This window comes from Macrobrachium rosenbergii, chromosome 42 (genome assembly GCF_040412425.1).
Source record: "Macrobrachium rosenbergii isolate ZJJX-2024 chromosome 42, ASM4041242v1, whole genome shotgun sequence".
Taxonomy (NCBI): Eukaryota; Metazoa; Arthropoda; class Malacostraca; order Decapoda; family Palaemonidae; genus Macrobrachium; species Macrobrachium rosenbergii.
Genome location: NC_089782.1, coordinates 22,462,599 through 22,475,621, shown reverse-complemented (window position 1 = coordinate 22,475,621; position 13,023 = coordinate 22,462,599). Strand labels below are relative to the sequence as shown.

Sequence of the window (13,023 nt, the reverse complement as noted above, 5' to 3'; positions counted from 1 at the left end):
CAAGAAACGGAACAAAACCATTGAAGCTTATTTTTTTTTGCAAGGGGAACATGCACAGAGAACAGTTCCATGTGCGTCTCTACAGCCCCCTGGCCAATGACTGACTCTCCTACACACGCACACACACAGAGAGACACACACAGCAGAGTCCCGCAGAAATCCTCACTCGTTGATAAACAGTGCACATAATTTTTTTTATTTTCATTTAAAAACTCCTGATGACCACGATGAGTCACATCACATGAAGGGGGGGGAGGGAAGTCTACCAGGATCATAGAAAAAAAGGGGGTTAGTGCTCCCTCAGATCAGGGAGCGGCGGGGGTGAGCGGGCCCGCACAGTTATTGTACATTGTTCCACACTTGTACATTGTTCCACACTGCAGCAGTACCAACAAAAGTACCCGACCCTTAATAATTTATAAAGACGACAACATGACAACAACAGTCTATTGAACTACTTATTGATAATTCATACAATAGTACAAAGATGATGGTTTGGGACGTGTGCATTTTATATTATGTCTTTTTAGACACCATTTTGAAATGTACATGAAATCTTATTTGGCCTTTTTTTATTATTATTATTATTATATATAGACACCAATCTGTTTATCGCACGACCTCGGTCTGTGGTTTGGGAGGAGGAGGAGGAGGAGGAGGAGGAGGAGGTCGTCGTCCAGCCTCTCTCTGTGGTTCTTCGAGAGGTTCGTCTAGTACCGACTTCTTTCTTCCGCAAGCGGATTGCGGAGGTGTGTCCGTCGTGTGGAAGACTGCGGGTGTGCAACGGGCGGCAGCGGCCTCAGGGGTTTGCTGACCAGACCGCATTTGCTGTCGGAGAACTGCGGCAGCAGCAGCGGCGGCGGCGGCGGCGGCGGCGTGTGAGGTATATGGGCAAGGCATCGTACACAGTAGGTGCGCTCCGCCCAAGAGGAGGCGCGACGACAATTGTTGTGTGCCCCTGAAGCTGTCCCCGGTCCCCGTCTGTGCTGTGATGAGACCTGCAGTTCTGATGATGATGAAGATGATGATACCTTGTTCTTCTAGTAAATTTCTCGAGGGGGAGTGTTGGGTCACCCTCGGCCCACACACACACACTATTATGCAGTATCATGATGCACACGTTGCGAGGAAGAGGAAGCGTCGTAGTCGTCGCAAGCGGCGGCCACTGGGCACCGCAGGCTGCGGCGGCCACTATAGACGCCGCAAGCGGCGGCATGTGCGAACCGTGACGTCAGCACTAGAGAGCAGATTTGAGTAGAGAGAGTGAGGAAGGGGTGAGGGTTGAGTTGAAAGCTTTGAGGGAGGGAGGGAGGGAGTGAAGGAGGGAGGAAAAAATGGAAAAGGTAAGGAAGGAGGAGTTTCCAGAAAAGAATCTAAGGGAGACTGGGGCATTTGAGGGTACATGAAAAGGATGTTATTTGTTAGTTTGTTGTTTTGCTTTTGTCTGGTTTTCCTCAGTGGAATAGAAGTAGGAAGAGGAGGAGGAGGAGAAGGAGGAGGAGAAGGAGTCTAAGGAATAAGAGAGATAACAGGAGATAAAAAAGGGGTGAGGGGAGGGGCTGGGAGGGCGGGGGCCCACGTGTGCTTGGTGGGGGCCCCGTACAACTGTTCATTTCTATTGCTACAAGAGAGAGCCATATGGGTGGTCATCGAGCATGCTGGATGAGACGGTGGTGATATTTGGAGGCTGAGTGGCAACACGGAAGAAGTAGGAGAACACAGGATTTGTATCTCTCCAAAAATAAATAAAACTCGTATCAATAATGTTCAATAAAAAGCAAACAAATTAACAATAATAATAATAATAATAATAATAATAATAATACCCCAGGACTAATAAGCACTACATCATTCAACAATAATAATCATTAACTTTGGTAACATTTAGAAGCAAATACTAACAATGACTCGGAAAAAGGGGGGAGTGGCTTAGCCCTGGAGGGAGGTGGTTGTGGGAAGGGGTCACGAATGGCGTTCCCTAGTACTAGGTAACAGTACTTAATACATAAATGAGGGACAGGCAGTGGTTTCAGCATTCCAATCCTTGTTACATCATCTTATCTGACAAAATACAATTTCAAGGAACAATATAAATTTGCAAAGACTGCCAACAGCCACTCTGCCTAAAAAAAGACGAAATTTTCCAAAGCTTCGAAATTTCCTTCAATTCGGGGAGGAACAGAGTGACTTCTATCGCCATCGAGAACTCATCAACTCATCTACTTAATTACATTACAAAAGTAATTCCTACGAATACATAAAATGGAAAGGAAATAAAAATAAAAATTAAAAACTCCAACGCATTGGGAACGGAGGATTTTGAAAAGCAAGGGTCACATTATTACGGTGTGGAGAGCGAGAGAGAGAAAGAGAGAGAGAGGGAAAGAGAGAAAGTGAGAGATAGGGAGAAAAAAGGGAAGAAGAAATCTTATGTCAATACTATTTGTTTTGTCGGTGAAAACCAAGAAATAAAAAAAAGAGCAAACAAACGCACTCTGAGTGGTTTAAACGACAAAGTTATGAATTAGGAAAATTCACTAGGAACTTGCATTATCCTTTGTGTTTTATTATTCCTGATACCAGTGAATCTGTCGACAGACTATGGAACTTCGAACGAGAAAGTGATTGAGTGTTTGGCTAGGAGAAGGGGAGGGGAGAGGGAAAGGGGAAGGGGAGGGAAAAAAGGGGAGTCTTCGAAGCGGGGTCAAAGGTCGGGAGGGAAGATTACAACTGTGGCGAGGGAAGCGGGCAGGTCAGTTCCGAGCAGAAAGGTCAAGGATGATTTTTGTAACAGACATCAAAATTAGAAGTGGCGACCTTTTTTTCCAGGAGGCAGGGGTAAAAGGTAGTGTGGGGTGGGGTGGGAGGGGGTTGACGGAAGAAAGGATTAAGAGTAGGAACAAGACAATAGCTAAGATAGTTGTGAAATGGGCGGTAACACTGTGTGGGGGTGGTGGGGTGTTGGGGAAGGGGATGGGGAGGGGGGGAGTTTAACAGAATCGACGGGAGAAATTTTACAAATCCAATTTGGAGCCTGAAGACACAGAAGGTATTGAATAAAAAAAAACCTCACGAATACTGGGTGAAGAGACAATACAGAAAAAAAAAACTTCCAATATAATTTCCATCACCGGGAGTTACGATTTCACTTACAGAATACACTAAAACATCTAAATAAGTTACGTAAATATAAAAAAAAAGTTCACACTGCATTACAGCAGATTAATCTATGATACAAACACGATCAAATAATCACGAGGTGCAATTCCAGACCGTTCCGATTGTCACTAATTACAAACAAGGACAGACAAGAATTTTGTACATTAAAACTGACTTTGTTATAACAAAGTGATGATACTTCATGCGATCCGAAAATGTACGTAAGGAAAACTAGGTTTCTTGTCAAATTTTACAGAGCCAATTGGAAATCAAGGATGAGGATGTGAATGCATCCGTAGAAAGAGGAAAGAACTATCCAGAAATATCCTTTTTTGAAAGCACGCTGGAAAAACCGTTTCGTTTAGTTCCAGAAGGGAAAAAGTAACGAAAGGAAAGAAACGGATATAAAAATTAAAAGAAGAAAGTTGGTTAGGAGCAGGTGGAAGGAATTCAAGGTTGGGTCATTAGAACTAGAATTACGCTAACCTTAGTAAAGTTGCTAGAGGAATTAAGGGGGTGGGTCCGGATCTATTGCTACGGCCTATGGAATAGTAGCAGCATTAGTCGACGTAGTAGGAGAAGTAAGTGGTAGTAGCAGCAGCGGTAGTCAGAGAGGTAGCAGTAGTCATAGTAGTAGGAATAGAAGTAGTTTATAGTGTACAAACATTAAATTGATTCTAGGTCTATTGGTAGTGGAGCAAGAAGGAGCAGCGTTTTAACGGTAAACTATAATCGCAGGAACAGTCAACAGACATTTGGTTTTTTATTTTTTTCAGAGTCAGGAAGCTTTGAAGGCTCAATTACAAAAATCTGCATTGAAGAAGCTATAAAAATCTTACAATTCAATCTGTACATAACATCGCTCCAGGGCGGTGTGTTATTTTTTTTTATTATTTTCTACGTCCTTATTATGCCAAGAACCATTAAAGGTTTAATAATAATAATAATGATAATAATAATAATAATAATCAATCCTAAACTATGGTGGACTAAAATCTACTTTTCGCAACCTCTGTGCTAATTATGATGATGATACAGTCTTGCCTTCAAAGCTACTTGAGGGGAATTTACACTTATTACAATATTGCGCTGATGAATCATAGTCAAAAATTAGACACTTAAATGTGCAACTGTATAAACATATTTGATAATCACACACGTGTATCTTTTACTGTCTCCATGTACTAAGGCAAATATACTTGTTTTAACAATAATACCTTAGTTTTTACTTATTTATTTATTTATTTTTGTTATCTCACTTATAGCAGCACGACACCCGCTTGGCTCAGAAGATTTCCTCACGTCACTGGGTCTCATTTTCTATCTGTCTGTCTGTCTGTCTGTCAGTTTCTCTCGCTTTCGTTTTGCTTCATTTTTTTCTGTCAACTGAGCAAATAACATTGACGCAATACGCTACTAATTACACGGTCCACAGGAATATATTTCCTAATATATCCTTGAAGTCATGCATCGTGGGACATAGATGACAGAGCAAACTTCAGGGGATGCAACTTTCTTCTTGAATCTTTCGCGCAACTGGGGAAGTGGAGAATCGTGCTGAATACTTTCCTTCTTCTTCTTCTTCTTCTTTCCTTCTCTCCGATGGAAGAAAGTGGACGTCAGACTGACCCGAATGGCAGTTGTCTCCTTTCCTGCAGAGCTTCGAATCCTTTTCAGTCGTGTCCCGCCGCATCCCAGAGGATCACTGGTCTCCCTTTTCCTCTCCGGGAAGTGAATGGATGACAAACAGCAACATCGGTTCTGTTTGAGTCAGGGGATGTCTGCGCCTTGTGAATGACGGCGGGACTAAGCATAAGATTTTCATACGAAGTGGAGGGTATTAACTATCCCTTGTCTCGAGTACGTCATTTGGTAGGGCTCATACCTCTACCAAGTACCTCGACAAGGGCGAATAAATTCACTGGTCACACGGCAATATCAAGAGAGCTATTTCATGTTCAGGGCAGCCCCGATGTGAGCTACTCCTTAGCAGGGCCTTGGGCACCGTACTGCTGCTAGAGATTTTTTTCATTAATTCACTCATTTTGCCACATGAGGCAGTCACTCATCACTAGTAATAAGTTTCATTTCTCGGATCTTGTTTGATTGTATGCTTGTAATAGGACCTTTAGAATTTTCAACACTGTGCAAACCTTAACTTACACCAGAACATGGTGCGCATTATGCACTGAAATGTACAAAGATAAGATTTCTCATTACAGGTACACAATGACTGCAATCAAGTCAAGCCATGGAAGCAATATTAACATATGGTATTGAACAGCGCCTGCCTCACTGGATCAATTGTGGGGTCACTGAGCCTGGAGGGGGCTTGGTGACCCTTAACAGCTTGCGCCCCCAGAGCTGTTGGACCACTCAGTGGTAAAACGAAGGCCCAACACCTCAAATTTCCTGTAGATATTGAGTGTCACAGACCGCTGGTCCCTAAAATTGCACTTAAAGTAACTGTGAGGAACTGTCGAGCGGGCGATCTTGAATTCGCCTGGGACATGACGGCCAAGGAGGTGGGCTCAAGAGGGAAATTCCATTGGAATCCGAGTAGAATGTTAGTTCTAGGCCGGTGTACTGTCCCTCTGGTATTAGATTATCAGCCAAGTCTTGCGGACTGAGCCTTTGATCTCTGGGATGGTCCCAACCTCTATAGGTGTCTGGTAGGCCTATGGATGGAGCCCCTTGACCTAGATGAGTCCTCCACGCTCAGCACCCTTTTGTAACAACAACAACTCAAGGAACTAACATGGAGAAGTAATCATTAAATTAATACATAGTCCCTGCAAGGAACTATTTTACTTTATCACAGCTAAAAATACGACAACACAACAGAACAAAGGTGGAACCAAGGCGATGTGACAGACAGATGCGCAGTCATGATGGACAGACGCTGCCTGACCATGACATGTTCACCGGAGGACTAGTAGAGGCGAGTGGTGGGGGTTTGGCTCCCAGGCAGGGGGAGTTGTTGGGTAGGTTCAGGCGCTCTGCTGCTGAGGTTGGTGCTGAGGAGGCGCAAGAGGGAATCCCAAAGGTCCAGGGAGGGAGGTAGGCAGGGAGCGAGGGTCGCCATGCAATCGCAACGCCTGCTCCATTCGGATTTCTTGTAAACGTAATGTTTCACTGACTTCTCCCTCCTGCTGCGGAGATGGTCGGCCCTCGTGGTTTCCTAATCGTAGAGATGCTTCAGACTGTGACCTTAGAGCAGATTCCATGCCACCACCCATACGCAAGTCTCTCATGTCACGCATGTCAGGTTGAGGAGACCCCATTGGCTCTTGGGCTTGGTGACCATTGGGCTGTTGTTGCTGTTGTTGTTGCTGTTGCTGCTGCTGCTGTTGTTGTTGCTGCTGCTGTTGCTGACTTTGTGGCTGTCCCTGTGGCTGCAGATGGTGATTGTTAGCTAATGTAGAACGGAGTGCTTCTGCTTGAGAGGCCATGACATTCCGAATGGTCTCGGCCTGTGAGTTGAGTGTGGACTTGACAAGCTCTGCCTGGCTCTGACTGATCATAGCACGCATGTTGTCTGATGGATATGGACGCATATGATTCATGGCATCATGGTAACTAGAGATGGAACGCAATGTATCGGATGGGGAAGGCATGCGTCCTAGGCCGCCTTCTAACTTTTCAGCAGGCGTGGACATCCGCGATGATGCGTCACTTTGGGTGGACGGGGAGGCGGCCATGGCCATGGGCGATGTTTGGTGTTGGGCCTGATGTTGCATCTGGTGGGGCATTCCCATGCCCATTCCCATTCCCATGCCCATGCCCATTCCCATACCCATACCCATGTGGTTGCCACCACCCTGTAGACCAACTTGAGCTAAGCCCAGAATGCTCTCTCGCTCGCGGCGCTCGGCGGCGGCGCGGGAGAGGACGTACTGTGCGGCGAACTGATGCTTGGGGTCCATTCTCATGTGCTCCATGTGGTTCAACAGTCCTGCAAGGAAGGAGGAATCGTTGCAGTACTTCAGTGCAATCTCTTACACAAATGCAAACAAAAACATACTAGTTATTGAGTCAAAAGGAAATTTAAAGGACAAAATAACAATATTATTATTCTATAAAGAAAATTTCAAATAAATATTTAATTTTACTGCACTAAATAATGGCAAAATTTAAGACTATATCAGATTAAGTTATGATTCTTAGTAGTCGGTTTCATAATTACTAAAGGAACAAATTTTACAAGAAACCTCACTTTCTTTTTTACCATTAATTTGATCTAGTCAAGATTGCAAACTCGCAAACCAGTTACTGAGTGAAAAGTATAATAAAAATGAACGTATGAAAATAACGATACAAAATGAGACAGCGGGAAAAATATTCTCGCATACCCTCGTTTAAAATGAGTAATTATTATGTATGCATTTGCATAAATACACATACAACGCCCTTAAACAAACAAACAGACATATACAAACACACGCACGCGCGCGCACACACACACATATACGAGTATATATATAATCTTTGTTTTCTTTTAAATTTCACCTTTGGGAAAAAATTTCTGCTCAAATTGCAATGCTTAAAAGACAAAATTCATTTCTTCACCCAGGCAGAAAGAGAGAGAGGAGAGAGAGAGAGAGAGAGAGAGAGAGAGAGAGAGAGAGAGAGAAACAAATCACATCAGACAAATTGTCTTCCATTTTCCTTCTCATAAAATGAATAGAAAATCTTAACCATAAATAAATCACCCTTGACGAGAGAGAGAGAGAGAGAGAGAGAGAGAGAGAGAGAGTGTGTTTCCCTAATCATCCACTTGTAAAAGAATGAGAGAGGCACCAGAGATATAAAAAGGAAAATAAATCCCAATAAAGATATATGAGAAGACAGCAATACAGATAAAAACAAAGAAATTGAACACAATAATAAAACAAGTGATGGTGACAGTAACGAGATATGGTGGGTATGGATAATGACAATAGAATGGTGAAGATGAATGCAATCAGACGACTTAATGATGACAGTTCAGGAAATATGGTGAAGATGGCTGATGATGACAAAATAGAGTTGATGCTGTCGACAGTGATATATGGTGAATATCATGGAGACAATAATAAGAGTTGATGAATATGGTTGGCGACAATACGATATAATAACGTTAATATAGACCAAACATGGGGTATAGTGAAGCGAATGTTGATAACTATGAGATACAGGCACTGCGGTCTTTGAAGAAGATGCGCTGACTGCAATGAGATATAGTGAAGATATGTTGACGACGATGAGATATGGTGAGAATAATGCAGACTACAGTCAGTTGAATACAGAAGGATAAGCTGACATAAAGTAAAATGCACGGGATAATGTTGACGCCACTGGAATATGATGAATATAATACTGAAGTCAGAGGGATAAGTTAAAGGCAACGTGTACTACAATGAATTATGGCGAATAGAATGCTGACGACGATGAGACACAACGAAAATTGTCCGCGACAATAACACAAGGCGAGAATGATTGTCGACGACTCTCAGACAAAAAGAAGGAAGGAAGGAAGGAAGGAAGAAGGAAGGAAGGAAGGAAGGAAGGTGCCTTGAAACAATATGAGAGAGAGGGAAAAGTGATAATGGAGAGGGCATATTCGCAGCGAAAAGGGGAGAGCCACGGGGAAGAACGTGTGCGCGGTGTAATTACAGCAGAATAAGTCTGCTGTTGAGCATCCGAGGGAGGACGGATGTGTGTATTGGAGGTTTACGACTGTACAGCTGATGCTGTTCTGGAAATGGATGGAAGAATGGAAGAGTGTCTGGAAATGGACGGAAGAATGGCTGGAAATGGATGGAAGAATATGCGTGTGAAAGGAATCGGGGCAGAATGGCAAAAGCGGACGTCAGGGGGAATGATATCTCGTCAAAACACTCGATTGGTCACATTTTGCTCTCGGGGAAAATCTTCGCGAATGGCTTGGAAGAAGGACGAAAAGAAGAATAAGAAGAGGAGATAAAGATAATGAAAGAACCAGAAGGGGCGAAACAAGGCAAGATGAACGGCGACAGACGGTCGCGTATTGTCAGAATTGAAGCAACTTTTTACAATTCGCTAACGATGCTCAAATTCACAGTGTATACCAATAGAAAGACACCAATCAAAATAACCTGAAAGAAATTACGCTTTCATTCCTCACAGTTACCTTAGTGCGATAACATAGTTGTCATCACGGTTCTTGAAATAAAAAAAAGTTAAAGTGCAGAGATAGTACTTGGATAAATAGCAGCCTCCTAGATTACCCTGATTAAAATGACTTCAGGTGATTAAAACATTACTTGGAAAATAAGTATCTTCATGGAAATAGATTAATAACGACACTACAGGAGAGGGAAAAGGTTAAGTATTCATAATTCACCATGATCACTACTCTCCACACTATAACGTGAGAATGCAAGGGAGGAAAATTGACACAAATAAGTAAATCCATCATCGCCTTGCCATGATATATACAGCAGATTAGTTATGTGAATACAGGCACGTTATATATATATATATATATATATATATATATATATATATATATATATATATATATAATATATATATATATATATATGTGTATGTGTATGTGTGTGTGTGTGTGTGTTTGTGTATGTATATACATACATACATGCTATACATGTACACGACGAAGGAGGCGTGACTGTAGAGTCAGCGCCAGGTACTTGGAGGGGTCGGTAAATTTAGCCAGAGGAGAGGGACGTGGTTGAATCAGGCGCGTGCATATGTTGCAACTCTCATTATCTGAGCAGAAATCAGCGGAACGTGAATTTAAGGGAAATGAATTTTAAAGAGTGAGTTTAAGGAGAGGGGACTTAAAGACGCAAGGAGTTTATTTAAGGAAAGTGTATTTTTGAATAATGAATTTAGGAAGGGCGGATTTATTAGAAATGTTATGACGACTCAAGGAGAATCAAAGTTAATAAAAAGCGCTCTTTATAAACTAATCTCATTAAAAATAAAGTTCATAAGCATTAGGTTCAAGAAATTGACTTCAAAAGATGATTTATGGAAAGATGATATAGACGAGAACTCGAGATAAAGTAAAAAATTCTAAAAGCAATAAATCAGATACCAATTATGAAATCAAGAAAATACTGTCACACTGAATTAATGGATTTCGCAGGTTGTTAGTAAAATAAAATCTTATAAAATATATACTGAAAATCACTATTTTAAGGAGACGCCGGGCTTCCTTGCGGAAATGTCCTCTAAATTGTGGATAAAACGTTAAAAGTATAACTTGAGAGAGGAAAAACAGAGCTACGAGGTTAAATGAACAAAATTAAATGGAATGTGGTGACATAGTTGATAATTACAGGAGAATTTCTTGGGCCATATATATATTCCATAAATCAGCATATAAGCACAGACTATACTTTTCCACAAGCATAATGCATAAGTGCACTTAAGATATATATATATATATATATATATATATATATATATATATATATATATATGTATATATATATATATATATATATATATATATAGATAATAATATATAGATAATAAATAAATATATATATATATATATATATATATATATATATATATATATATATATAATATATATATATATATAATATATATATATATATATAATATTCTAAACATAATTATGAACATACAAATACACACCAGGAAAGACCACAAGCAATGACGCAAAAGAACAAATGAAACGCGATCTTTTTAAGAACAACAGTTCTGGATCCCTTTCTCCCACCCCTACAGCCCTTCCCCCCACCCCACCCACCCAAAACAACACTCGGACGGGGGTATATAAGGCAGGAGTTAATCAGTTAGCGCGAACAATTGCCAAACTTCCTTGGAAGAGATCGGGCAAAAAGCAGCGTCTCCCTTTCATTTTCATTTACAAGAAGGCCTCATAATTCCCCAGCTTGGCCCCAAAAAACGGGAGCCGAGCGCGATCCCTGGAACCTGGAATGAAAAAGCGCTCTCAAAGTCGCTCTTTGGAATACGCTATCCATCTAGCACCCTCGACAGTTCATGCAATGGGCTGAAAAATAGCCAAAGAACACGGGAGATGAGCATTTAGAGAATATATAAATCTGAGGCGTCCGCAAGGGCGAAAGTCGCCCGTTGTAAAGCACCGCGCGGGCAAAAGAGGGGTTCATCAGCCGAGGGAAAGCAATGAAACGGAGGAAAATAGTTAAGAAATGCATAAAAATCGGATGATGTAGCATGCAAAGTCCGACGTGTTATAATAGGCAAGAGGGTGAGAACTCGGCGCCGGCTAAAAAGTTGAGATGTGATGGTGGAACAATCAACGAAACTCAACTAAGTAGCAGTATTAAGTGTCGCTATATTTCTAAAGGGAGATGCTTCATAGAAGAGGGAGAGAAAGAACAGGGAAGGAAGGAGGAAGGAAGGGAAGGAAGGAAGGAAGGAAGAGACAGGATCCAGAGAGAGACAAATTAAATTCACTAAAAAAATAATTCACACCAGAAATGACCTTTGCTAGAGATATGAAGGGGAATTATGGTGTACATGTAATCCATTAATATCTACAGATATAAAAAAGTAAAGGTTTCACTCTTCATAATTAGACAGTTTTTCCTTAATGAAAATATTTAAGTTGTTAGGTAGATATACAGATCGCCGGAGAGAGAGAGAGAGAGAGAGAGAGAGAGGCGAGAGAGAGAGAGAGAGAGAGAGAGAGAGAGAGCTCTGCATATAATCTAATCATATCAAAAGGCATCTTTACAAAAAGTGACTTTTCATAAAGCGCACATACTTCAGAACGAGCGTTCCTCAATCCTGTCAATCGACGCTGATCGATTATCATCAATCACAATGATATACAAAAGGAATAGCTCATATAGATCGGTAATTGTCCCTGCTACTATTGTTAATGCTATTTATTGTTTTCGAAGACAAAGTTTATTCAAATGCGCCCGGACGGAAATGGATACAAATCACTGATGTATTGAAAATGTTTTCACGCACAGATTTCTGATAAAAAGAGGCCAGGGGAAAAAAAATGCCAATCTTTGATGTTCGAAAAATGCTCACAAAAGCATTATTATTATTCATCCGTGAATGACAATGGCGAACTAAATTAAATGTATATCAAGGGGGCTGGACGGATTCCTTCCATCACCAAATGATGACAGATTATCGGCGATGAAAAGAGACAAAAGCCCTCAAATAAAACAACAGCCAGGTCCTGGAAGCTTCCGTTGGAAGTAGGCCGCCATGACGGTGATGGAAGTCTTTGAAAAATGAAAAATAAGGGGAAAAATGAACAGTGAAAAAAAAAAAAGCGCTTCGTTTCGCGCGATAATCTCACCAGGAAATTACACTTTTCCTCAAATACCCCAGAAGTCAAAAGGCAAATTAATAATTTTCGCATTTGCAGAAATATAGAAGTAAGAAAATGCACATCACCGCTATTTCAGAGCATTCAGGTGTTCTAATGTATAACAAAAGACGACTGAAAGGAATAAATAAATCTAGGTCAAAGGTCAGATACTAGAAGGAACGAGGTCACTCACCGCCTTCATAAAACTGAACCGAAGAAAAATCTCCCGCTGGCTTGAAAAACCCGGAGGTCCACGCTAGACCCCTGCTGGCATAAGGCCGCCTTAAACTAAACTAACCAAATAGTCGCCAAAGGAACTCGCTTTGAAATGTTTCCATTTTGACTGATGACAGTTATGACAATTTATAATAAATTTTCATGACTGATTACTTCACAGAATGAGATTTACTTGGCGTAACACCATTAATGAACTTGAATGATTTGTCTTGAATTGGGTTTGTAAAGACAGTGGCCATTAGCATCGAATATGAACAGCTCGCAATATTACAAATTATCAAGATCTTAGT

General features: G+C 41.2%; 1 protein-coding gene across 2 annotated transcripts in view; it reads right to left on the bottom strand.

Moving 5' to 3' along the window:
- The window catches only part of dati (datilografo), a 1,058,780-nt gene that overhangs the window by 899 nt on the left and 1,044,858 nt on the right, over positions 1 to 13,023 (bottom strand). For both annotated transcript variants that reach the window (XM_067085712.1, XM_067085713.1), the window contains exon 8: positions 1 to 7,114. This exon is cut by the window's left edge and continues 899 nt beyond it. In XM_067085712.1, coding sequence (XP_066941813.1) covers positions 6,150 to 7,114 — 965 coding nt within the window. In that variant the 3' untranslated portion in view covers positions 1 to 6,149. The remainder of the gene's footprint in view (positions 7,115 to 13,023) is intronic.